Raw genomic sequence first — 27,614 nt, 5'->3', positions numbered from 1 at the left:
TCTATGGGAAAAATGAATGGGGTCTGAAACAGTAACCTATACAATAAAACATACACTATGAATCAAGCACTTATCGTTGGGGGGGAGGGGGGACGACACAGAGCAACTTTCACTTGCATTAGTTGAGTGACATTTGACCAAGAGTAGCCCTTCCTATACTTTCTATAGTTAGCTGTCCACCACCGCAGACGGTAACCTTGAACAACCTTCACAGCTCCTCATAAGCTTCACACCAATTATCTGGTAACCCTAGCAAGGTCAACATGGCCTTGAATTACCCCGGGGTTACCTCCACACAAAAGGGTAGAGTTACTGTGCATTGCCTGCAGGAAATCTGCTCTCTCACAACAACCACACTGCATGGGTCGATACAGCTATCAGCGAGGAATCTCACCACTACCCTGTCAACATATCGACAGGCTTTCTAACCCCACCAGCTAGGACACCTGACAGCGTGTTTGTGTCAGAACAAGACAATCGCTAGGATCTCTATATCAATCGGACATCGCCTCGAGCAACCATCAAACAAGCCTTCAGAAAACCAACATCAAACGGAGTTCGGACAACTCCCCGGCAACAACACGGCTCTCTCTGATGAAGCTCCACCTTCAACTCTTGCACCCTGGCCCGCGATGCGTTGCGTTTTTCACCACATCTCATCTCTCACTGCCTCAAATAAACCCTGCACAGGCCAGGCCGCTCAACAATCCACGCACGCAGAGCTATAAGGAGACAGGAATAACCCGGCGCACTTGATTTAGGTAGATGGAAAATGTCAACTGCACATCTCATTAACCACAGACGTGCTGTGATGCATTGTGAACTTGTAGATTGGATATTTATTTTACAACAAAAGTAAATATGGCATAATAGGTGACCGATTAATTTATCAGACCGTGGTCCATTAGAGAGAAAGGGCATGTTTAAATACATGAACCCTAACATCCCTGTTCTGGGGAACCTTTTGGAAAAGCTAGGTGAAAATTTGGGGAAAATATCCAATTGACAAGCTTACAACTCCTTGCAATGTGATGCAAATGCAATGCCCCGGACTGTATATGAGCTTGTATATCGGCTATTTTCGGCACTCATGGCTCTAAATATCCGCCAGTCGCGAAGCAGTCGTTTTTACACTAGACCGGGCAGCGCACCTCCCGCCCCTCTGCCTCCCCGCTCTCCTGCCCAGTCCACACACACACACACACACACACACACACACACACACACACTATGAATTAATGGAATGAAAATACGACGGCAGATCATATATCACCATTTTGTAATTAATTCACAGAGCGCATATTTGTGCATGTTGTGCTGTAACATTGAGGGGGATATAAAGCCTCTAATATTAGCTACACAGTACATTTCCATCTATCTTCCATTTATCGGAAAAACACTTTACTTTGGACCGACACTGCCGGGTGGAAAACCTGTATGTCCCAAAGCGGTACTTTTCAGGAAATGGAGAAAAAAACCTGTGTTCCAGTGTATCCAATGCAGTTTAGTTGTAATCATTTAGCCACACATTCTTGTTAATACTTTCCAATGGTTCAGTAATGATCAAACGCAAGGACACACTTAAACACTTTCACCCTGGTATCCCTATTTTGGGCAAATAAATATTGTGACAGAAACATTACATTATGCACATCGCTCCTGCAGCTATTAAGATGACGCAATGTTAGCTCTTGATTCAAACAGAGAACACATGTCATCCCTCAGCTACAACACAAGCTCTGAAGGACCTTGACAACAGTGTGTGTACAGTACAGTACAGTACAGTACAGTACACATGGATTCGAGCAGAATTATGGCTAAGTGGATTTGTGCAAGAGTGTGAAAGGAGACACCCACCCCAATCAACACAATATGTAACATTATGATGTTTTAGTAATATTGTTCCTGCTTTTCTATAATATACTGCCAACCTGGTGGAGAAATCACAGCTTGGGGCTTTAACCTCCCATTACATGAGTGAATGGCAAGTTCACATAACACGTCGGATGGCAACGTATTGTGAACTTGTAGATCCCCTCGTACAGTAGTAGACCCCCCCTGGGGGTCCCCGGACCTCTCGTACAGTAGTAGACCCCCCCTGGGGGTCCCCGGACCTCTCGTAAAGTAGCAGACCCCCCTGGGGGTCCCCGGACCTCTCGTAAAGTAGTAGACCCCCCTGGGGGTACCCGGACCTCTCGTACAGTAGTAGACCCCCCTGGGGGTCCCCGGACCTCTCGTACAGTAGCAGACCCGCCTGGGGGTCCCCGGACCTCTCGTACAGTAGCAGACCCCCCCTGGGGGTCCCCGGACCTCACTTTGAGAACAACTGTTACCATGTAAATGTGTCCTTGTGTCCTCCAGATCGCAGGCATCGTGCTCTCCCAGATCCTGATCTCTCAGATCCAAGGTGAGATTAATTCCACCCTGTTGTAAGGAGAGCGAAGAGAGAGCGAGAGAGAGAGAGAGCGTGGGACGGAGGGGGAAATCTGCACAAACCCAGCTGGCATCTGCAAGGACATCTTCATTGGTGTCTGGTGGAAACCTTGCATGTCCAAAGCCGTTAGCTTTTTTATTATTATTTTAAAAACATTTTAAAATTGTGAAAATACTGTTATTTTCCACTACTTTTGTGTAGGGTAGGGTGTTAATTTACAAAGACAATAATGGAGTTATGAGGTTTCCGCCCGGCGGCAACATCCTATTAACCGCTGTGGAGCCGGCAACTCACAGCCATATCTGGCATTCTTTGTTGCGCTCTCTCGCCTGTAGGCAAAGCAGCGAGTGTGGTCCACTGCTTCATCGCGCAAATCTTAGTGAAGTAAAAAGGCTTCCATTCAAAGTAAAAAGTGTAATATTTATTAGATTGAAACATGCTTTTTGTACTAGGTATTTGAAACAAGGACTTTATCTCTGAAATGTTTTTATTTATATACCCTGATGTGATGTATTTTCCTAATAAAACAAGGCCCCGTTAAAATACGGTTTGTGATTTGTCATTGCGCAACACAAAAAATACCAGAGGGCAGAATTAAAACATACTAGCTAGCTTTAACGTCCTGATGTATCACAGTGAAATATGAGTGTAGCCAATGGTGCTTATTCATACAGACATAACATTAGCATCAGCACAAAAACAAAGGCCTCACATAAAGCAAACACGTGTCATCATCCCGTACTATCTTTATGACTTGTTTTCCAATTCAAATCAGATCCGTGGCCTTGTGAGACTTTGCAGCGTCACGGTTAAGTCACGTTGTGAAACATAAAGTGTTCCAGTGTTGTCACAGTGGTTCTGGGTTCCTATACTCAGGCTGTAGTCTCTGAAGAGAAGACAGACTGGTGCCTCACACAGATTTCAAATGCTTCCACATTTCGTACAGAGTAGGGCTTTAAGCAACTAGGCGACGATTCAACGACTAGTAAATCCACTAGTCGACGTTGCTGGTACTAGTTGACTTTTACATAGTCGACTAGTAAACTAGGCAACTATTCTACTAGTAAAAATCACTAGAAGTCCCTAGTACCCTAGTACAGAGCAACAGAAGCTCTGAAAATGTGAAGAAACCTACTGTACAGCACAGTATATAACCTGCTGCTTGGCATAAAGGGAAACTGAAAAGTATGTATTTTAAGGTTTAAAAGACCGCAATGACAAACGGATGACAGCCTCCATTCTGCTCCTTCAAGACGTGTAGTTAAGACACTGGGGCAAAGCGAGGATTTCTGTAAATCAAATTACTCGAAGCGTGTATACAACCTGCTGCTTAGCAGAAAGGAAAACTGAAAAGTATGTCTTTTGAGATTTAAAACATATTTTCGAGGACGGAAATGACAAATGGATGACAGCTTCGGTTCACTAGCTTTCTTTCAAGAGGCGTATAGTTACAGACAGTTTGTGTAATAGTTGTCTGGCTTGGAGAGATTATACTTAAAGATGGAGTGCCGTGATTTTTTTCCAACTTATAACATGATCATCAGGTCTTATTGTTATATAATGAGGTATACGTTTTTCAAAAAAGTGTACAGTATTTGTTAAAATGTTGTTTTTATGTGGACACGCCCACCAGTTCATTAAGTATGCCTGGTTTGCCTGGTGGGTGGTGATGGGTGGTGATACACCTGAACTGAGGCCGCACCAGGGGGGCAGTCAGCCAGATATTTCGTGAAGCCTCATTTGAAATCGGTAGTTCATATAATGGCCTGTTGTGGCGCTGGGCTGGACCCAAAAAGCCCCATAGCTCCATAGAGGCCCATGTATTTTGGCCCAACTTCACCTAGACTGTATTACCTTAATAAACATGGTCATGAATACTTTCTTCTTCCATTCACTAGTTTAAAGTCTCATTTCTAAATTATGGTCCCATTAATTAAAAAAATGACCATAAAGAAAAAAAACCATCGCGTATGTTCTGAGGGGCGTGGCTACCGTTACAGTCTATGATCGGGATTCCCCTCCCACTCGAGTCAAAATAAAAACCAACGGAGAAGAAGGGGGGAAGTCCCGCCTCGTTGTCTGGGCAGCCAATGGCCAGCTGGTCCAAAACGGAGCCAGCCAATGGCCCGCTGGTACCAAACGGATCTAGAAAGATGGCGATTTACAATGAAGCGATTTCAGGCTTCATTTTACGTTCATGTTAGACCCGGAGAACGCTTTGTCCATATTTTTTACAGTCTATGGGCCGCACCCACAGCTGTAGTTGTATGATAAAGGGGGAGGGGTTAGGGGAGGGGCTGTTTATTTCATTGGCCCGTTTGACTGTCAAGGGTTCAGCCTCCAGGAAGAAACCCTAAATACAAAGTTAATACACCATTGCACATAAAAACGACTCCAGGGTGTCTAATGAAGTAGTCACCTCATAGACACATGAAAAACTGGAAAAATACAAAAATTGTGGCACTCCCTCTTTAAGACTCAAGACAGTAAGGCCCGCGGTGGCAAATCAATTTCCAAAAATCAAACACTATATAGTATATATATTGTACTTAGATTGTTTGGGGACGGTGAGTGGGAGGGCGATCACTGCATGCGTGTGGTTAGTCTAGTCATGGAGAGCGTGGGCTTTCTGGATCAGACGGTCAGTCAGTGGGGAGCTACACTTCTGAGCATGACGCTCCACCAGAAGGCATCTTGAGGAACAAAGTAAAACACACAGGAGGGACAATATGTGAAGACGTGTGGGCAGAAAGAATGATTTATACTTTGTTGGCACTCCGGTGGGTGTGGGTCAGTCAGCATGAATCAGACGTGATGCGATCAATAATTAAAAAAGGTACTGTCGATACTGCACAGCCCGGAAAATGTATCATATAAGTCTATTTATATTCATTTATAAATAAATAAATAGAAAATATATAACGTGTTGTTTACTTACTGCTTGTGTTATGTTGGAGCGACATAAAAAAATGATACCAACAAGCAAGGTTCGGCAACCACCGAATTGGCATTATACAGCAGCTTGTAAGGACGAACTAACACTGTATTGAATGAAGTTTGAAAAGAGAGCACAAATACTGTAGAATCTTAACAGAAAGAAGAAAAAAAGCAAGAATGGCTTCTTTTCTGGGCGTTTACCTAGCCAGCTTCTGGTGGTGGCTCTTGTCTGACTTCATGGCCGCATGAATAAGTAATTGATTGAAGACGTCCCTCTGCAAAACACAGAAGTGCAGCGGAGGCATTTGCAAAAACACTGAAAGCCCTGTCAACATGCAAGGCAGATCATGCTCTGGCCCTTTTTTTACTGTATGTACACAATGTGGCAATGGGAATTGTTTCCTGAACACACAATGCACAAGGTTGAAGGTTCCTTCAACATCCAACACAGACATCCATAATTCATCCCTCTGTATATTCCCACGCGTGTCGGGGAGGGGGGGGGGGTGCTGATTAGTATGCAGTGTATTCTTCACTTCTGGCCACTGTCCGAGTCCAAGTGTCCTACTTTCACAACGGGGACGGTCGGCGGGTTTCGTGAGATCACAGAATTAGCTCACTGTAACAAATCTCTAGGGCTTAGTGGTTGTGTAATACTGGCTTACTGGAGCAGACTTTGCTTTGGTTTATTTTCGTTTCACTACCAAAGAGCGGAGGAAAAAAAACCCAGTCGATGTAGGGATCTCACCTGGGCGTCGCTGCCCCCTATTTGGGCCATGCGGTATCGGACGGGGTGGAGCAGCTCCACAGCGTGGCTGTAGTTCCCTTCGTGGTATTCCACCAGGGCCTGGCACATGGGAAGGCCCAGCGCCTCCGCTAGCTGGTGCTGATAGTTGTCCCCAGGCTCTCTGTATAAAGTACAAAAGGAAAAGAAGATTGTTTTTCCTGCCATAGCAAAACCAGCACACATATATGTAAGTCGGGCGGCGGCAGCCATAGCGGAGACATAGACCGCCTGGGAAGCATATAAGGTTCAGTCAAATTGTCATGTCAAACATTTTTAAATAGTGAAAACAAATATTGTTTTTCTGGCATGAAAGCACAACTACATAAAAGTCAGGCGGCGGCCATAGCGGAATGGGTAAGAGAGAGAAGCGTAAGGTTCAGTCAAAATGTTATACTCAGCACTTGCCTAATCAGAGTCTGGGGAGTTAAGAATTCAGAATATCAACACACTGGTAGGGAAAAAAAAACCTCAACAGAAAAGAAGGCAGAGGAGAAGACAGTGAATTCAGCTGGGGGGGCGGGGCTGTCGGGGGGGCATCAAGGTCACGGGGGCCTCAGGGATATAATCTTCGAGGGGCAGAAGGCCGAACTGAGGGGTCACGATGGCCATGACCTTCACGACCTGGCCTCCATGAAACTCTTGCCCCGTGTGTAAGACTCTGTACAAACTACTACCGCATGCATGATTTATCAACTACCGTAAAGCGTTCCGTCACTTCACCAGGAATATCCTGGTCGTGCAGCCTTCATTACTTAATTCAGGTTCCAGGTGGTCCACAGCTAAATGATGGAGAGTTGCTAACCAAATGGACCCTTATAGTCAATTTTTTTTACTCTTGAGAGCGTAAAAGGACCATTTGGTTTCCCGTTACGCTCTCAAGAATTAAATTATTGTTAAACATCTGAGAGAGAGAGAGAGAGAGAGAGAGAGAGAGAGAGAGAGAGAGAGAGAGAGAGAAAAGTCACACTCAGAGGAGGTGGAAGTGAGAGGAATGCGGTGAAACGTTATGTTAGTCCATTATCTATTTTATCCCCTTTATTCTGACCTCGTTTATGGTGAGACGTTCACACAAGTACTCAAGTAGGCTTAATAAATCCCATTTTGGCGAACTGAAAGAGCTCTAGCACTGTGCACTAAACACCCAAACACCAACTTTATACACTTGATGCAGATCTAATATATAGGCCATCACATCCAAGATGGCGCCGGTAGGTGTGACAGCCTACCGTGACGTCAGCCTTGCAAAACTAAACTGATTGGGAGCATAACAGACGGTGTGCGGACATCCTACCGTCTTCATTTCTCCTATGGTACCAACACCAATACAGCATGGAATTGTGGACAAAATCTTCGAACGACAACAAAATATTAGTTCGTTTTCGATCTGAGAGGCTAAATCTTATCAAATGGTGGTCCGTGACTCAAATTTCCAATAAATAATGGGCCTTGAAATGAAAAGGGTTGAAAACCACTGATTTAGAGTAAACAGTGAATCAGAAAGGTATATGTGTACGGAACAAGGTAATAGGGGTTGCTTATATGTAGCTTGACCTAGTTGTGGATTTAGGCTCATGTGCTGTTCTCGTATCCTACCGAAATGACAATTATTATGAAACGTTGCTGGGGGTGCTTGAATAATTCAAGCGGACAGCAGGAACTCTTCAGGAGGGTTTATCGATTCAAAGATTCTAAAGGTTCATAATAATAGCTCATGGAATGAGGGTGTGGATGACAACTAAAGGAATTATCCAAGATTCACAACGAATTGTTTTAAAACTTTGCAGACAGTGCGGATGCATGCTTCAGAAAGTAACATTTAAGACTGGTTATAACAATGTAATACGAGTTATGTCAACAGTAAAATACCCTTTTTTGTCTCTCTCCATGAATGTTTAGTTTAGTCAGGTAGTCAGGGCATCAAGAACACCATTTTAAAAACCAAATATAATTATATTACAGTTTTAACACCGTTTAAGACTTTTGTTTTGTAAGTCTTTCAGGGCTTGCAGGCACCCTGACAGAGAAGTGGTGAACATTTCAGAATGCTGTAAAAAAATGGCTGATGTCTCTGAGATTGACCACTTTTTACTAGAACATAATCTTCTTTGGGAGAAACAGCAAAAACATGGGCAGTGAAAGTAGTTCTGTCATCCAACATTTGGTTTTTTTGTGCTCGTTACTTTGACGTGTATAATGCAGGTTTTGACCTGACGGCGATGATTTGAGAAAGAATGTTTTTGCAGCCAGACTCTGGTTTCATCCTGTTTCAAGCCGTCAATCTCAGATCTGAACAGGCCTTGAGATGAATACCAAAAATGTGTTTAATCATTTGAAACAGTCTTTAGTATTAGTCTTCGACTGAACTAAAGCGTTTCTATAAATCTTAATAGAGTCAATTATGAGGTTCAGAAGGGTGTTACCGTAATAACTCGGCTGCATCGCTCTGTCAAAGATGTCATAATCTGAGTGGGATCCTTATCCCTCTCAGATAAGCCCCTAAAATTGTACAGAATTTGTGCGAGTGCGAGAGTGTGTGCGGGTGCATGTGTGGCCATTAGAGAAGGAGTACATGTACCACTACTAATGCTTTTTGAAATATTTATACTTTACTTTCATAATGGAAGTCTACAGGTCTCTGATCAGGCTGAAGCCTTGTCCTACGTCATGGATACATCATCGATGACGTCACAGGCTGGTTTTGGCATTAGCCTATGGCATGGATCTTCAACAAGGTGTCTGGGATTCCTATGGGGATTCCCAGACTTATACAGCAAGAGGTCCGCTAATTCTTTGGGTGACATATTACGTTTTTTATGGTTTCCTTTTTTGAGGGGCTCTAGCCGCTTTCCAAACTTTCCCATTGACAATGAATGGAGAATTTTACGTCATAGTGCCTGAGCAAATAGGCATAGTGTCAAACTTTGTCCTACACAAACATTAAATTCCCATTGACAATGAATGGAGAATTTTACGTCATAGTGTCTGAGCAAATAGGCATAGTGTCTATTTTATGTCATGATGATGTAAGAGCACCCCTCACTTCACACGGGTGTGATTTTCTTTTTACATTAACCACTTGGAACACTAGCGTCGCTATTTTTGGGGAACCAAAAATAGTAGATCTACAAGCTCACAATGATAAGAGCCGAACAAGTACAAGCCAAAGCTCAAGTTTACAAAGTATTGAGGTCTAAAAGTTGTTAAATGAATCAAGTATATTCATAGAAAAAACAACAAAACAAACAAATTCACACAACACCGACGATACTATCTACCTACTAACAAAATTAATCTGCAACACATTTTCTTTATCTCTCTCTCTCACAGCCAAGGGATCCGTGGCCTGAAAAACATTGACCACCCCTAGCCTATGGTCAATGATTGTTAATGCCTCACACACCAGCAGAAAACAAAACTGCATCACACTGTAGCAAAATCAGGATTATGCAAAAGCTCTGCAAATACACATATAAACCGTGGAGAAAATATGTAAAAGCCTGCTGCGCGTGGAAAAAGAGTGATGCAATCTATGCAACGTCTTGATATCTGACTTTTCACTCTCCACGATGCGAGAAGGGGAGAAAAGGGTCAATTTTCACACACTCTCTGCATTACATTAACTCTAGAATTGTACTGCGTTTTAAAGAGCTGCTCTGTTCCCCTTAGAGGTTGCATCAGCCCCTGAACCCTGGCTCTGGTGACTCCCACCCAGAAATGACATAACAATGTCAAACATGACATTTTTCTCAGCAGCAAATGCTTTTAAAAAGGCGGTGGGTATTCCCTCAGTGGCCCTGTGCTGTGTAGGCTGGGGGGACAGACTGCCTGTGGCCAGACCACAAAACACACACACGCATGCGTCTCTCAGGGGACTGACGATTCGAAGATGCCTTGGCCTCGGTGACGCAACACGGCTCCATGTTCTTCCTGCTTTCAAAGTCACTGTCCTCGTCTCTGCCTTGGTTTTCTTTTTTATGATTATTTTATAGGTAATACGTAACGTAATGTCGCCGCTGGGCAGAAACCTCGTATCTCAATGTTTTATATGTTTCAAGAAACAATGCCCTACTTCCTCGCAGCTCTACTCGCTCACAAGCCGTCGCATTGTGAGCGAGTAGATTGGCTGTTTTTGAAGTGTCTGTGGGCTGTATAAATATTTAACCATTGCATGTAATCACAACCAACACTGCGTGAAAAGAGGAGTTAACGGGCAATTATGGGCACTCTATTTTGCCCGTAAACCTCAAGTTTAGCAGGCATATACAGTTAATATACGGTAATATACAGGTGTGATGGTACAATTCGGGTGTTTCCCGGAGTTTGTTGGAAAGTTTAACGGGAGTTTCCTGTAGTATTCCATGCTTTTTGCGCAGTGCAAGAACGTGCGATTACATAATCCCTACATTTGATCCATTGGAACACAGGTTATTTTCTTACTTATTTCCTGAAAAGTAACCATTTTGGACATACAAGGTTTTCCACCCCACAGTGACGATATCGACCCCTATAGCCCCTCCGGGTGGGTCTTACGTAATGCGAGCCAGCGTGTCTGTCGAGGTGTGTGTGTGATGAGAGAGACACTGTGTGTGTGCATGTGTGTGTGTGTGTGTGTGTGTGTGTGTGCGGATTTACCTCGCCATCTCGCGAAGGCCGTCCAGCAGACGGTGGGCGGCGCCCGTCTCCTTGGCGCCCAGAGACGCCATGAGGAAGTGGACGTCGTTAAACAGGGTCACGTGGTCGTCATTGTGTGGCAGCGTCACCTGCTGCAGCTCCCGCCAGCGGTCCTTCACGCACGCGCCTGGCGAGCACGCACGCACACACACCACACGCACGCACGCACACCACACGCACGCACGCATGCACACCACACGCACGCACGCACACCACACGCACGCACGCATGCACACCACACGCATGCACGCACGTACACCACACGCACGAACGCACACACGCACACCACACACACGCACGCACACCACACGCACGCACGCATGCACACGCATGCACGCACGTACACCACACGCACGCACGCACGCACGGACACAAACATGCACGCGCACCTCACGCACACGCATACCACACGCACACTCACCACATGCACACACGCACACACACAGTGCAATGAGTGCATGCAGTAATGCTGTACAAAAAGAGTGTTTTTCCCACAATTCTGACTTTCTAGGTCAAAATTATGAGAAACTAACTGTGAGAAAGGAATGAAGATGAACGGAATTCTGACTGAGATATAAAAAAGGAAAGAAATCTCACAATTCTGGCCTATTTAGTGGTAGAAATGGACTTCCATTGCTCAACCTTTTCAGGCCGCGACCCCCCAAAATGATCATAATTGAACTGGGGACCTCCCAAAATAATCCCATTTGGCAAAAGAGGAAAACGTTGAGATTTGGTCTGGTATTGCAGATTTGGTTGGGGGCATGGTTTGATCATTATTATTGTTATTATCATTATTTGTTTTTTGTTTTCATTGCACAGTGGTTGAAGTGATGACATTTTGTGGCATCTTTGGTCTCGGGGGGGAGGGGTGGGTGGGATTGTTTGTTTTTGTTTTTGTGTTCCTTGCTTTTGCTGTTGTGTGTTGTTTTATGTGTGTTTTGTTTGCTTTGAGTCTTTCATGTTGTTAACGTGTCTTGTGATTTTTGTCTTAAAATAAAAAACATTTGATAACAAAAAAATTATAATCCCATTTGAACTGGGGTCCCCCCACCCACACACACCCTGACATGCCATAAATGCATACACATCGGACAGATGTCAATGAAATACAATGTGATTGATGAGTGTAGATGCTTGTAGATCAGACTCACCCTCCATCTCCAGTCTGTAGAGCAGAGAGGAGGCGTCCACCGTGTCCAACATGGCCCCGCTGGACACGCAACGTCTGAACAGCTTATAGAGCATAATGACACACAACACACGGCTTTAACCACTAGTATAGCCATGACAATATTTATACCCGTTAAAACTGTGTTAACGCACCCCGTCCAGGACGCGACACAGTTTTCCACCCGACAAAGGAAGGGAGTCAAGGGACTTCCCTACGAAGGGAGGGACTTTTGTAACGGAGGGGTGCCGTCTCAAGCGAACTTGAGCCACAAGAGACGTACATCACAGAGCGAGCAAAAAGCGAGCGAGTTGCCGTGTTGTTCGAGTTGCGACCTGATAGGCAGAGAATAGAAAGTCCATCCCTTCGTGGGGCGGAAAACAGGGTCACGTCCATGACAGGCTTCAGTCCAGACATGCCTCCAGAGGGTCAGCACCCACAACTTTCCACATGAATGGCTCTAGTCTAACCTCTACACCCAGGCGCCACTCACTCTGACTCTGACTACACTCATATCTATTAAAATTCTCCTGCACCACACTATCTCCCAGGCAGTCCAAATGCTGAAGGCTAGGTGAGTTTACTTTTTCTGTAGTATACCAGGTTTCTGGCACTACTTTCCCAATGCCTGTGCTACTAGTACTTGCTGACTCTCTCTTATTTCTAGAATTGCTACCATTTTTAGCTGCATTTCCCTTTTCTGTATCTGTCCATTACTGCTGTACATTCATTGCCTGAATTTCTCCTGTGGGATAGCTACATGTTTATCTGTCTCTCTTTTAACCAGATTAACCCTATTGCGTCCCTATACTAGGGGCGAAATATGTAGTGTACAAGCTCACAACATGCAGAGGCGCGTTGCAAGCTTGTAGATCGTATTTTCGCAAGAATTGTGTATAGGGAGTAGGGACAAAACAAGATGGTGACTAGTACAGATCCCTGGGGGACTCCGGCTGCAATGACTTCAAAAGCGGTTAACCACCGCCTCAGTACCAGACTCATGTCAACTGTCTGAACACAGGAAGTGAGTCGATGTATGTCAGAGATCCAGGAAGCCACATGGCGCTTCTATTCTTAGCCAAATTAAATAATCATCACATCTGACAGGCAACGCTGAATAGCTAGAAAGGTTTGAGCATGAGCTCAGTGGGGCTGCTGCTCTGGTGCCGGGGCAGCTTTGACTTCCATTTTGCTGGCGACAGAACCAAACATAACATTGCTTTTACTCCGGGTCCCCCAGAGTGAGGGCAAAGTCTACAGTATATTCCAATTCCAGACAGGCCTGAGCATGCATAGGGTCGGAGATCGACTGACCTGACTGTCGTATATCTTCAGTGCAGCTTCATACTCTCCCTGTGGAGATAAATACAAATTTAATCAGATCAACATTGAAATTATAGCGACAAGATATGAAGACAATCTGTGCAGATCAGTGTTTCCCAACATGTGAGGATATTGCAAGTGTCAGTGACAATATCATGAATACAGCTCACACACACACACACACACACACACACACACACACACACACACACACACACACACACACACACACACACACACACACACACACACACACACACACACACACACACACACACACACACACACACACACACACACACACACACACACACACACACACACACACCTGGGAAAGCTTACAATCATTACCTTCTCGATGAAGTACAGTGCCCAGTGCCAATAGTTATGACAAGCCAGCATGTCACACCCCTGGATGGAAAACGACATGTTAATGTTTTATTAAGTTGCTTTTTCACACATTTAGTCACCCAGTGCCAAAAAGGAGGGGATGAGATATTTGCCCAGGCTCCACGCCAAGCTGAGGCTGATGAACCGAACACTTCAAAAACAGATCAGGCGTGGACACTTTTACCCACCAAAGCAAAACTGCTGCCGTTTTGGCACACCCAGATAAACCCCTATAAATCCAAAACGGAAGAGCCTAGATTTGACAAGCAGATAACGAGTCCCAGCGTTGACTGTGCCTCGGGGGGGAAAGAGGAATCGTTGACAGAAAAAGGTGTCGTTGTGCCATGAAATGTACTCCGATCTGCCAGTGTAAAGTGTATTGGCTGTAAACATAACTAAGTGTACTTGCTGCCGTACAAGAATCTCCTGTAAATGATGACATAAAATCCGATCAATCATAATAAATCGCACCGTAAAAGATACTGAGGGAGCACAAAACTCATTTGGTGAGCCTGAATGAATCATCTAATGCGCTGCCTCTGATGGTGAGGACGGCGGAGGAAAATGAAAATGAAAAACAAATTGCCTGCCAATCTTTCTCTGTTCTCTCCATGAATGCCAGGCCCTTGTCTGCCTCCCCTTTCATCTCATGGACGTGAGCCACTGTGTGGACAGACCAGGCGTCATCGGGGGTCATTTCAAGGCCCTGCAGCAGAGGGACAGAGACCCATAGAAGAGTGGATTGGAACAAGAGCAGGATGAAGGCAGGGGGTAAAAGTATGTGGGGTAAAAATGTGAGATTCTGCCCCCAAAAAAGATCAATTCTAACACAGTGGTTCTCAGACCCTTTCATGTAAAGGACCCCGGCCGCGGAATCCCATCTGAAAAGATTTATGGCAGTTTATATGTGTTAAAATGCTTATTTTTTACCTTTCTTAAAAAATAGCCATTATGGTTAAAGTGGTTCAAATTATTGTGATGCTACAGCATATTAACACATTTTGCTGGGGACCCCCTGATGGAACCCACTCAAGGACCCCCTTTGAGATCCACTGTCTTAATATATATATAAAGGGATAGTTTAGATAGATATAAAGATAATTTATATCTATCTATCATTAGATATAAAGATAGTTTACATAGATATAAAGAGATAATATAAAGAGATAGTTCACCCCCAAAATAACTTTTTTCTCTATCGATTTACTCACCTCATGGAGACTTGAGTTTTTTGTCACATTCCTAAGCCAATAATTTGAGGAGACTCTTTGTGTCTCCATAGGGAACAAAGTAGGCTCTTTGTATGTCCATAAGGAACCATTACATTATTCACTTACATTAAAACAACAAGGCAATTAAAAAAAACATTAAGCATTGAGTAAACAAGACACAGAGCATTAAAACAAGTGTAAAAGAAACACATAATGAAAGGACAAATCAAATTATATAGTGCAGGTGAAATAATCAAGAAAACCTCAGTAAAAGGCAGCCGTAAACTAGTCTGAAAGGTCTTTTAAAGCAAAGTTATTTTAAATCATTGATTTAAAAGTAAAGTACCAAGAGTTGTAGCAGACTTGCAGTTTTCGGTGAGTATTTTATGGTATAAAAACTAAATGTTTAGTTTCTGACTCTGGGTTCAGAAAGCAGGCCTGGCTGGCTGACTGTCCCAGATGAACGGACCGGTCTGGATGGTTCATTATAATGTACTGCACCGGTTCAGAAATGTATTTTGGCCCAAACCCGCCCAATGCTATTTTTTTAAAATATCCCAATTAGGAGGAAAACTGGCAAACTGAGCTCAGGTATGTATTTTGGCCCTAAACCATTCAATGCTTTGTAAAGCAACAGCAGTATTTTGAAATGAATTATTTGACAGACTAGTCCTAGTGTAAATATGTTGGAACTGGAGTCATAAATTATGTTCAACTTTTTTAGCATTAGTAAGGAATCGAGCAGCTTTTTCCAAATATTTTTTGTGTCAATATAATATAGTGTAAAGGGGGCGCGGGGGTCATCGGACCAGGACTGGTCCAGACTCTTCTTCAACAAAGATGGCGACAGAACATTCTTTGTTCTGTACTTATACATACAGTTGTAGGGTCCTTAAACCAGAAACCTAACCGCAAGCACGGGAGCAACGCATGTTCAACCGCATGTCCGACCGTTGTTTCCACATGTCGGTCCGTTGGCGTTTCTAATCGGCATGCGTGTGCATCCCTCTCTCTAGGTTTGCAATGAGGACACTTCAAGGGTTAAACAGTCAAACTTAAATGTTCACAATAATGAACTAAAATGTTCCTCCTTCAGGGCAGCGAGTTAAAGGTAAATAAGCATAGGATCCACCCGGGGACTCACAGGTATAGTTTAATATTACTTTAAAGTCACTTTTCACTCGGTGGGGGATTTAGGGGAAAAGCTTTGCTGAATGAAAGAATGTTTGAGGCGAGGATGAAAAGGTTTTATACCGCCTCAGAACTCGACTCAGAGTTTTGAACGCTCGCCCCGCCCCACTCAGTATTCTGCCTACCGTAGCAACACTGCAGCTCGCTGAAGCATTGTATACAACGCTGCAGCATTTGATAACCTGGCTGGATCTTCGCTGTTTATTTTCATCATTCTCCGACGTGCTTTGACATTTCTGTAGGAAATGTAGTCATTTCTGGCAACAGACAACGTGGACAAAACGTTTGCCATCTCTCTCCATTAATACCTCCATTAATTACCATCTGGTTGTGTTTGTAGTCGCTTAGAGAGGGGATAAACGCTCAGACGACCTTCCTTCAAGACTGTCCCTCGAGTGTCTGACCAGACAAGCATGATGTTCGGCGAGTTAGAAAACCTTCGAGGTGCAAGAACTAGCGAACAAAGTTTTGAAAGGCACTGCAGAAGTTGCTGACGTCATTTTATTCTTATTGACCTACCCTAGACGAACTATTGTGTTTGGTTGGAGTACGCTGCAGTATTTAACACGTGACGGCCGTGGTTCCCAATCTTAAAGACACTTACTCTACTGAGGATAAATGCATGGACACGTTTTTTTTCTCCAAATCTTTTAACACACTTCTCAATTATTCATGGCAGCCAAATAAAGTCTTGGAATTGCTTGGAATGGCTGCCCTAGACAAAGTTACACTACTTCCAATAAACATTTAGCAGGGAACAGTCAGACCACAGAGATCTGAGTGAATGTTTTATTTGACCACACATTGTTTATTGTGCTCTGGCCATTGAGTCAGACGGAAACAAATTGCACTCTAGTCCCAATATGAGAAACAATGTTCAACACAGTGTGATGGAAAAGAGAAAAGCTCACCTCTTTGGCAATCTTTTCAGCCTGGTCATAGAAGTGAGTCTCCATAAGCCCGAAGGAATACAGTCCTTTCAGGTAGCTGACAAGCAAACACAATAAATCTTGTCAAGATATACGGGGCCGTAATTTCGTTATTCGTGATGACATTTGAGATCTCTTGACAATGACAATAAGCATGCATTGATTTTGTGGGGAGGCACACTCTTCCAGCAATCACAAAGACAGAGACTTCAATTGTGTTTTGTTTCTTAAGTCGATACGAACATTACACAAAACCGTGCTTCATGTTCAATGCCAACACCACTGACCTTTCATCACACTGATCATGAGTCTCCAGAGGTGATTACGGTCAAGGGAAAATCAATGTACTGTACAAAATGGGCCTTTGTTTATGCAATGGATGAAGTCACGACGATGACACAGACAGCTGAAGTTATCGAAGTGGGAGATCATAAAATCCTAATGTCCATTCAGTATGACCACATCATCCGTAGGGGCGTAACAGTTTGTTTTACTTGATAATAAAAAAACTTTTGTTTTTTGAGTAGCACTGTTGAAGAATTTTTTTTATGTATTTGAATATTTTCATTTACAAATGTGCTTCTTGATTTTCCTGGGCACATCAGCCAGCTCTGACTGGGAGATCCTGACACTTCAGTGTGGAGATATGACAAAGGTGACCCTACGATTAGTGTGAGCCAAATAACCACTTGTAGTGCCATTGAGAACCATCAGTATGTTCACACAGACACACACCACTCATTCCTGTTTGATTACTTCTGTTCTTCTCACTTGATTTATTCTCAGAATATTTTTTGTTCGGATTCCGGAACACGCTGTGAGACTTAATAAGGATACTGGCTTTAGTTTCCACCATTGTAAACAAAGGAACTGTGCACAAGCTGAACCTCTACAAGCCTGTCAATCATGTGAGGACTCACATGATTGACAGGCAGGTCCCTCACAGTTCATACCGTAGGTGAGTGGCGAGAATATTATACATTGTCGCTGTTGGGTGGAAAGTGGAAACCAGCTTGCATGGACAAATCCGTTCCTTTATTATTTTATATTTCAATTAAAAGTTTGTAGAACTGCTATTTTCACAACTTTGTCTTTGACACAGATACGAGGTTTAATTCTGCCCAACAGCAATGATATATTCCATTTCATAACACCTTTTAAAAACATCAAAAGACATGAAACGACTAGCACACCAACTCCAAGGATAACGGGGCAAAATATCCACATCACGCACAAAAACAAACGCTTACATGTTTCAGCAAAAAGCCTTTCTCAGAGTGTTGACGGTTATTCAACCAGACGATGAGAGGAATTACCTGATGTACCCTTTTCAGATGTTTTCCGAATTTTGTTTACTGATTTTTTATTTACCGATTATTTTACTCCACTGAGAATCCCACCGTTGAACCTTTCATCTTCGCTGCTCCTTTTATGTGGAATGGGGCCAGTTAAGGTGGTTCAGGCATCTAGTATGGATGTTTCCTGGACATCCGGGTTATATATCCACGCCTGCCTTGGAACGCCTCAGGATCTCCCAGTTAGAACAACATTAGAGCTTATATTATGTGGCACAGAAAAGAGAAGTCTGGGATTCTCTGCTGAAACTGTAACCTCCACGACCCAATTCAGTAGAATCGGTAGAGGATGGATGGATGTTTGGATGGAAGGAAGGCCAGACAGATTGCTTTCTGGCTCTTGATCACAAAACTCTTATCTCCCGTTTAGAGCATTGTGTTGGTGTCAGAGATACCGCTTTAGCTTGCTTCTCGTCCTACTTATCGGAGAGATGTTTGATCTAGGGATGCACCGAAAGGGAAATTCTTGGCCGAAACCGAATACCGAATATAGGAAACAGTTGGCCGAAAACCGAATACCGAATATGATTAATATTATATATATATTTTCCTACATTGCTCTGTCATGGCCGCACCTTAAAGCTACCTGATTATGGCAAAAGACATGATTATGGCAAAACCTAACTTAAATAATAATCACTATGGGTCCATAAAACATTTATCCTTTAGGGATTTTGAGCGGGTCATCCATGCCTTTATTTCTACGTGGTTGGACTTTGCTCGACTCCAGCTAGTCCAAAACTCTGCCGTCAAATTGGCCCCTTCTAATCGAGACTTTTAAATCTCGCCTAAAGACCCACCTATACCTTGGCTTTTAACCCCGCTTGAGTTCCTTTGGTCCACGTTATGTTTTGGATCACTGCCTGACGATGCTGCATCTTGTACTTTTCAGTGATGTGTCTCAGTTTTTTTCACTGTTTTGTACTTTGCTGTTGTTTTTTTTCTGTATTTTAGCTATAGTGAAATTTGGTTTCAATAGTGAAGTTTGGTTTTTATTTTCCTGTACAAACTTTGAGTTTTAAAATGTGCTATATAAATGGATTGAAAACCAACCTCAATGTGTCCTGGCAACAGTTGAAACACAGCAGTGCATGTCAGGATGTTCTGGTCCTTATAGCTACTACAGTACCTGAACAGAGGCATGTGGGGCTTCCAGTGAGGCAGAACCCGGGCCACAGAGTCCCTCATCTGAGTCTGGGCTCCCATGTAGAAGTACCCGTCGTGAGCCAACTTCAGCGCCAGCAGATCCGTAGGGTGCCCCACCAGTATCTCCTCCCATGTGTCACAGGCTTTTGGGAAACTCCTGCGACAAACAACGCCGTTAAAGCTGTTACTCTTTTTGTTGAAAATAGCAGACGATGGATATGTTTTGATCTGCTTTAATCGATCAATAATTAATTTCGATTGATCAAATTCAATTTACATAAGCCCAAATCATGTATGCTTCTGTACCGTTCTACTATCGGATGTCTTTTTCATAGATCCGATTAGATTTTACAAGGTTTAAGGAAATTTTAAGTTTTTTAACTTGGTTAGTTAACTGCTACCAGAAACATCTAATGACCATTCACCGCATTTATCCGACACATGGATATTCCCCAAAATACCCATCATCAGCAGATCTAAAAGCTCACAACGCACCACCATGCAGTGCATTGTGATCTTGTAGATCTGCTATTTTTGCCTTTGTATATTAAAGTAAAGTATAACATATATATTTCTTTGGTTAAAACATGTATTTAATTTTGTTATAAAGTTAAAGCTCTAAATTCTGATAGTAATCATTGTTTGTTCAGTTCGAGGGGCCTCCCCACCTCTCCAGCTCTTTAGTAAATGTGTTTCAGTTCCAATTTTCTCGGGTCACTTCATCATCACTTCCAATTTCGTTTATCCTACAATCTGTAGTTATCTCTCCTGACTGGATGAAATTGGTGAACCAAAAAGAAGAAGAGTACCGCTTAATAGTTTGACTGCTGGATAAAAACATCGCAATCCCCAATCTCGTTTTTCACTAAACCTTTGAAGAAACACCGCGCCGACATCATCGTTCCATTTCATGAAAATCCGCCCATGTGTGATCCTTTGTAGTCGTGTTGAAAAATAATCCAAACATCCGATCAATAAGACAGGGCCACTCATAGCGCGCCGCCATTGTCATTGGAATGCATTGGGCCTCAATTTACCAGAAGCCTCAGCAAGCCAGTGCGACTGAAAATGTTCCGGGCGTCACCTATCCCACTCTGTCCGATGGAAACCTAGTCTTAAAACGTATAAAAAATGAGAATTAAACAATGAAAACATAACTCGTGGAACTTGTTACTGGGAGGGAAGCTGTTCTACATCAATTAACTCGGGAAACTCGTTAATGGGAGGGAAAGTGTTAACAGAAAAAACATACATCACGTAGTGCACCTTTAACTGCTTAACTGTACTGCAGAGCAATAAGCGTCCAACGCCAGTGTATCAGCATGTTGATCTCTCTAGATGGAGACATGCGGGAGCTGAAATATTGCCTTTCTTTTCCCATGGACAATACTGTGAGATCAAATGTCTTCTCCATATAATATCAGAGTACTGCTGGGAAATAAAGATGTGGGGAGGTAAAACGCTAATATTACCTGCCAGTCGGTGCAATAGACCACCATGAAATCATTTGAGGACATTACATCTACCGATTGATATGTGATCTTGCTTTAATATAATATTAATTATATTATTAATTAATAATATAATATATATTAATAATAATATAGCATCCTATTTTCTGTGAAATGTAATTGGTCAAGTCTGTCCGTGGCTTTTGTAAATACTGGTATTGAACCAATGAAATGAAATGAAAGAGCAACAGACTCATTGGATCAATTGGAACACAGGTTATTTTTTTTTTTTCTTTATTTTGCTACTAATTTGCTTGCAGCCATTACAAGCAATAATGTTGTCCATTGGTGGATGTGGTTGACCTTAAAACAGTTTTGTTGCAAGGAGTTGCGACCAGTTGCATTGGTGCGGTTTGGGCTTAACTCTTTTTGCGAAGTACGAATATTCGTATCCCCAAGCTATGGGACATTATCAGCCAGGTACTTACATATTCGTACCCCCCATATACTCCATATATGAAGTGGTTGAGCCCCAAAGCAACTTTTAACATTGGTCCGGTTGCTATGCAACGCCTCCGCCACCACCAGCTATGGGATCCTTACAACTCCTCTCCATTTACCTCGGTTACAAGCAGGATTTTCAAAGCTCCATAACTTGGAAACTACGAGCACTGTCCTTGGTGATGGTCATCCACCCAAAGCTCGAATGTCATTTGTGACTTTGTCTTGCATCGCTCCCGACATGTAAACGTTTCTGGTGAGAGGTAAACAGTGTGCGCTAATGCTAATGATAGCCAATTACAGTGAGAGTGTGCAGGGGGATACAGTGGGGATGAAAATGATCCTCTTAAAGAGAACGCAGGCGCTGGCACAGCTTAACTACACTAATGATACCCCCTGGCACCTAGCGGCGCAGAAAGAATTAACATGCAGTCTCTCTCTGTGTGTGTCCTACCTTTTAGAGTCGTTCCCATACTTTTAAGCACACGACCAAAAAGGGATATTATATGTTTGCCCGGGACGCAAACTAGTAAAAATAGCAGATCTACAAGCTCACAACGCAACCCAGTGCTTGGGAACCAGTGCTTTAGACTAGAGAAGTGTTCCATGGCTCTAACATGCAGTCTGTCTCTGTGTGTCCTTTAACTTGTCTTAGACAGCATTTTATGTAGACTTAGATGGCAGTTTATGTAGACTAGATTTTATGTAAACATAGCACTATAGTACTCAGTACTGGTCTATATATGCAGTTTCATTTTATAGATACTCCACTCTTACGTTCTTAGCTTACGTATGATTCATGATAACTACAGTACTTGTATGTATGTATTGCCATGCTTTTTGTTCTTGCTTAATGTAAGTCGCTCTGGATTAAGAGTGTCTGCTAAATGCCTAAATTGTAATACCCTTTAGAGAAGTGCTCCATGGCTCTAACGTGCAGTCTCTCTCGGGGGGTGAGGAGGTGGTCCTGGGCGGAGGCCAGCTCCACTGTAGTCTTCACAGCACTGGCCAGACGCTCGTTGAGACGCACAGAGCTGCTGGTCCCCACAAGCTCCAGTCCGGTGCTGATCACATGTCCCATCACTGCAGGCAGGTACAGGAACACACAACACAACGCCTTGCATTTTACACTACAGTAAACATTATGGTACTGTAATAGAACCTCAGTCAAAACAAATTCAAATTCGGAAAACGTTATAAAAGGACACCCTGAAGGCCTGCAGTGTCAAAAGTTGTGGTCGAGATCCTGTGACTTGGGAGGCCGATGACGCCCAACATGCTCCAACTATCGCTCTGCAGTCAAGTATGGGTGTAGCAGAGTCTGAAAAGTGCCCAAGTCTATGAAGCCAAACTAAAGCGACAGCTCCGCAAGACCAGAACTATACCAGTCATTCTGTGCAAGGGTCGGCCTCATCAGCCATCTTCGCACCCACAAGACATTTTGAAGACACTTGGTCATCTTCGCAAGCGAGGGACGAACATAATTCATCTGTCTGTCCCTCTCTATCCATAATGATAAAATTATACTTAATTTTACAAATAATAAAGTGAAACAATTGTGCACAACAAATAACAAATAATCAGAAAAGATTAATACATGGCAATAGGAAAACATATCCATCTATCTTTCTTTTTACATCGGTTATTAGCATTTAGGAGGTGGATGGAAGACAGGTAAGTGTGCAGGAAAACGGGAACAGGAAACAGCAGGTACAGGTGCTGCTGTACCTCTGCACCCCGCAGCACATAAAGTAGGTTATGTTAGCTAAATGATGGCACCATTAGCATGAGGTGAGAATGCGCGCCTATGGTATGTATGTCACTGCACAGCAGTACAGCTTAATCACATCCAGTGGCTCCTTTAGCATATAGGTCTGGTCTAGATACCCTGTTACAAGTAAAAGTCCTGCATTCTAAATCTTACTGAAGTCAAAGTGCAAAAGTATTTGCATTATAATATATGTAACAAACTAAAAAAAAAAGAAAAAAAAGAAAAGAAAAAGAAAATTATATATATATATATATATATATATATATATATAGGCCAGCTCCACTGTAGTCTTCAATGGTAATTCACTCTTTTTTTAAAGAGTGAATTACCATTTCAGAATCATTATATAGGCCATCATGTTAGTGATCATTAACCAAGCTATTCTAAAATAGCCGATGTACAAGCTCTGCTATTTTCAATAAGATAACAAATAAAGCTGTGAAATAATTGTAGGGGGAGTAAAAAGTACAAGATTTGTCTCTGAGATGTAGTGGAGCAGATGTACAGTATAAAGCATGGGAAGACGGACATACTGAAGTCAAATGAAAGTGCCACGAAATTGTATCCCGAGTACAGTAGACTTGAGCGAACATATACTTAGTTACTCGACACCACTGCATGCAGTTTATAGCGTTCTCACTTCTCTCCTGTCTTTTTGGCATAGACGGAGTCTACACGAGACAGAAATAACTGCAGTGTGAGGACTTCAGCTCAGACAGGAGGCAGTCATCATGAATAATGTGAAGGTGAGGAGACCGGCAGTCATAATGATCCCCACTGCATGAAATGGGAATTCATTCTATGGTCCTAGTATAACTGCTGCTGACAAGAATGGTCTTTGTTAGCACAAGCACTTAACCAGCAGTCTTATGCACTATCACTGCTTATTACCCCGTCAGTTTGTCATTACTTGCGCAAGCAGAGCGCGCAAGTAATAGTTTCGCCGGGCTCGTATGCACCGTCCCAGCCAACCCGCCACTTTTGATGCGTATGCAAATAAAACAGAAAATTGTGCCTGATTTGCTGGGACCAGATTACATGGTGTGTATATGTATAACTAGCTCTCAATGATGACGTAAGAAATATGTGGATTAAAGGACCCAATGCCAGAGTGTAATTGGTCTTCGATTGTGACGTAATGACGATATGTTTTAGTGTTGGGAGGATTAAAGGTAATGCTCCTGTGTATACATGTATGTAATCTGGTCACAATTTGCTGTTTTATTTGCATACGCATCAAAAGTGGCGGGTTGGCTGGGATGGTTTTAGGCGCAAAGTAATAAGTAATAATAATGTATTGGTAATGTCAGACCTTGATATATTTGAACATTAAAAAAAGGATATCATCATCACAATAACACTACAATAATTATTGTACGTCAATATCGATCTTTTAAAAAACGTTCACTCTGAAAGAATATATACCTATTCAAAGATTTGTGTCGCATTTTTAAGATTTTTCAAAACTAGCAGACCTACAAGTTCATAGCGCGCCACTTGGAGGCACGCTATGAGCTTGTAGATCTGCTATTTTTCAATAGCTAAAGTATAACAGAATGCTTGAAACACCAAAAGGGGTTCCCGCCAAAAATTGGTTAAATCCACTGCCTCTCTAGGCCAAGCCTACATTCCCACAGTGCAATTCAGGCGGCTACTTAAGCAGCCTCAGCTCACTTCTCTTTCTCTCTGCTGCGTGAAAATGTCCCCCACCTCCCCGGCCTCCTCCCTGTAGTTCTTAGTCCAGGGGTTATGGGATATTATCGTATTGTTTGTGATTGTGTTGAATCATGTGTTGATGTGTCATTACTGTGTATTGTTCATGGAATATTGTATATTTGGCTCTGCTCTGGGGGGGTTGTTGATATCAGAGCTGTGTCTTGGTGCACAGATAATCGGCGTGTGTCTCAATGAATTAGGGTTAGTCTAATAATGACATTTCCTCTCACCAAAGTGTGGATCTGCAGCTGCCTTGATTGTAGAGTACTTGATTTGATATGAGTCTAATTGCATTCCCTCTTACCAAAGTGTGGAGCCTTGACTGTAGAGTATATACTTGATTTGATAGGAGTCTAATTGCATTCCCTCTTACCAAAGTGTGGAGCCTTGACTGTAGAGTATATACTTGATTTGATAGGAGTCTAATTGCATTCCCTCTTACCAAAGTGTGGAGCCTTGACTGTAGAGTATATACTTGATTTGATATGAGTCTAATTGCATTCCCTCTTACCAAAGTGTGGAGCCTTGACTGTAGAGTATATACTTGATTTGATAGGAGTCTAATTGCATTCCCTCTTACCAAAGTGTGGAGGCTTGACTGTAGAGTATACTTGATTTGATATGAGTCTAATTGCATTCCCTCTTACCAAAGTGTGGATCGGCTGCCTTGACTGCAGACATGCATCCTTCAACCCCTCCCATGGTCTCGTCATTACGCCAGGTAACATACTGCATGTGGAACAGAACTCAATCAAAGCCTATCTTGGGAGTTACAGACACATACTGTAGGGCTTTCTAACAAGCAACATTCATTTAGCTGATGAGGACCCCCTGGAACCTAATCAAGGAGGACCCCTGGGGGCCCGGAGAGAGAGTCAGAGAACAGTAGTGTTGTTAGGGGGAATAAACACAGAAGCACAGAGTTCCTGTTTTGTTATGTTTTTGTTTTTTTTCAGATTGGAGAATGAGAGACAGAGACAGAGAGACACAGACAGACAGACAGACAGACAGACAGACGTGTTAAAGGGTAAGAAGAGCACTTTTGTTGAGGTTTGGGTTGTGTACCGTAGTTACCTTGCCATGATGTAACTCCAAATGTGGACAACAAATAATAAAAAAAAACACTCCAGTGATTAGAAATTGATAATTCAAAATATACTCCTCATTGACTTACATTGTACACTGAAACAGCTCTCAAAGTCACTCTTTTAGTGCGTAAAAAAACTAAGTTGATTCTGACAATATAGAGTTGATTTTGCCATTTTTATTAGGACGAAACCCCGGACTGGATCCAGATCTTCAAATAAAAGTAAAAATAGGAAGTTAACATTTTTTAGTTAACAAGTTTTGGTGATGCTCTATATTGTCTGAATCAACTTGTTTGTGTTTGTTCACATACTAAAAGAGTGACTTTGAGAGCTGTTTCAGTCAATGAGTAGCATATTTTGAATTATACATTTCTAAACACTGGAGCAATTATTTTTGATTTCTTGTCCACATTTGGAGTTACATCATGGCAAGGTAACTACACAACCCAAACCTCTACAAAAGTGGTCTTACCCTTTAAGTTCATCAAGCTGCCTGCAGGTGTATGAGGAGGACCTTTAGTACTCTACCTGGGTGAGAATGGCATCATAGATCTTGCAAGCCTCATTACTGCTGGTGGACAAGGGAAGACCTTCTGACCTCCAAGCCTGTGAGCAGACAACACATTGACTTCACTGTCTGAGTGCCTGTATACCCACCAACAGCAGACAACACATTGACTTTACTGTACGCCCACCAACAGCAGACAACACATTGACTTCACTGTACACCCACCAACAGCAGACAAAACATTGACTTCACTGTACATCCACCAACAGCAGACAACACATTGACTTCACTGTACATCCACCAACAGCAGACAACACATTGACTTCACTGTACATCCACCAACAGCAGACAACACATTGACTTCACTGTACACCCACCAACAGCAGACAACACATTGACTTCACTGTCTGAGTGCCTGTATACCCACCAACAGCAGACAACACATTGACTTCACTGTCTGAGTGCCTGTATACCCACCAACAGCAGACAACACAGACTTCACTGTCTGAGTGCCTGTATAATCACCAACAGCAGACGACACATTGACTTCACTGTCTGAGTGCCTGTATACCCACCAACAGCAGACAAACATTGACTTCACTGTACGCCCACCAACAGCAGACATAACATTGACTTCACTGTACACCCACCAACAGCAGACAACACATTCACTTCGCTGTACACCCACCAACAGCAGACAACACATTGACTTCACTGTACACCCACCAACAGCAGACAACACATTCACTTCGCTGTACACCCACCAACAGCAGACAACACATTGACTTCACTGTACACCCACCAACAGCAGACAACACATTGACTTCACTGTACACCCACCAACAGCAGACAACACATTGACTTCACTGTCTGAGTGCCTGTATACCCACCAACAGCAGACAACACATTGACTTCACTGTCTGAGTGCCTGTATACCCACCAACAGCAGACAACACATTGACTTCACTGTCTGAGTGCCTGTATACCCACCAACAGCAGACAACACATTGACTTCACTGTCTGAGTGCCTGTAT

General features: G+C 42.9%; 2 protein-coding genes across 3 annotated transcripts in view; one reads left to right on the top strand and one right to left on the bottom strand.

The window, feature by feature from the left end:
- tspan33b (tetraspanin 33b) overlaps nucleotides 1-4,158 on the top strand; it is a 33,518-nt gene extending 29,360 nt beyond the window's left edge. Inside the window, exon 8 of the mRNA XM_083763436.1 lies at nucleotides 2,362-4,158. Within this exon, the coding sequence (XP_083619562.1) occupies nucleotides 2,362-2,433 (72 nt within the window). The 3' untranslated portion in view covers nucleotides 2,434-4,158. The remainder of the gene's footprint in view (nucleotides 1-2,361) is intronic.
- Nucleotides 4,159-4,180: 22 nt separating this feature from the next.
- The window catches only part of ttc38 (tetratricopeptide repeat domain 38), a 28,365-nt gene continuing 4,931 nt past the window's right edge, over nucleotides 4,181-27,614 (bottom strand). The window contains exons 2-15 of one of the 2 annotated variants that reach the window (XR_014569165.1): nucleotides 26,601-26,678; nucleotides 25,632-25,713; nucleotides 22,403-22,580; nucleotides 19,529-19,702; nucleotides 17,027-17,102; nucleotides 14,300-14,419; nucleotides 13,675-13,734; nucleotides 13,315-13,353; nucleotides 11,984-12,065; nucleotides 10,791-10,956; nucleotides 6,120-6,279; nucleotides 5,573-5,646; nucleotides 4,885-5,127; nucleotides 4,814-4,826 (exon numbers count right to left, since the gene is read on the bottom strand). Coding sequence is in view for 1 of the 2 variants with exons in the window: in XM_083763435.1 (XP_083619561.1) it covers nucleotides 5,040-5,127; nucleotides 5,573-5,646; nucleotides 6,120-6,279; nucleotides 10,791-10,956; nucleotides 11,984-12,065; nucleotides 13,315-13,353; nucleotides 13,675-13,734; nucleotides 14,300-14,419; nucleotides 17,027-17,102; nucleotides 19,529-19,702; nucleotides 22,403-22,580; nucleotides 25,632-25,713; nucleotides 26,601-26,678 (1,377 nt within the window). In the remaining variant the exon portion in view is untranslated. Of the gene's footprint in view, nucleotides 5,128-5,572; nucleotides 5,647-6,119; nucleotides 6,280-10,790; nucleotides 10,957-11,983; nucleotides 12,066-13,314; nucleotides 13,354-13,674; nucleotides 13,735-14,299; nucleotides 14,420-17,026; nucleotides 17,103-19,528; nucleotides 19,703-22,402; nucleotides 22,581-25,631; nucleotides 25,714-26,600; nucleotides 26,679-27,614 lie in introns of both variants that reach the window. The other variant, XM_083763435.1, reaches the window with a different exon arrangement.

The sequence above is a fragment of the Protomyctophum parallelum genome, assembly GCF_964188405.1.
Source record: "Protomyctophum parallelum genome assembly, chromosome: 4".
In the NCBI taxonomy this organism is placed as follows: Eukaryota; Metazoa; Chordata; class Actinopteri; order Myctophiformes; family Myctophidae; genus Protomyctophum; species Protomyctophum parallelum.
This window is presented reverse-complemented; position numbering and strand designations above follow the sequence as displayed.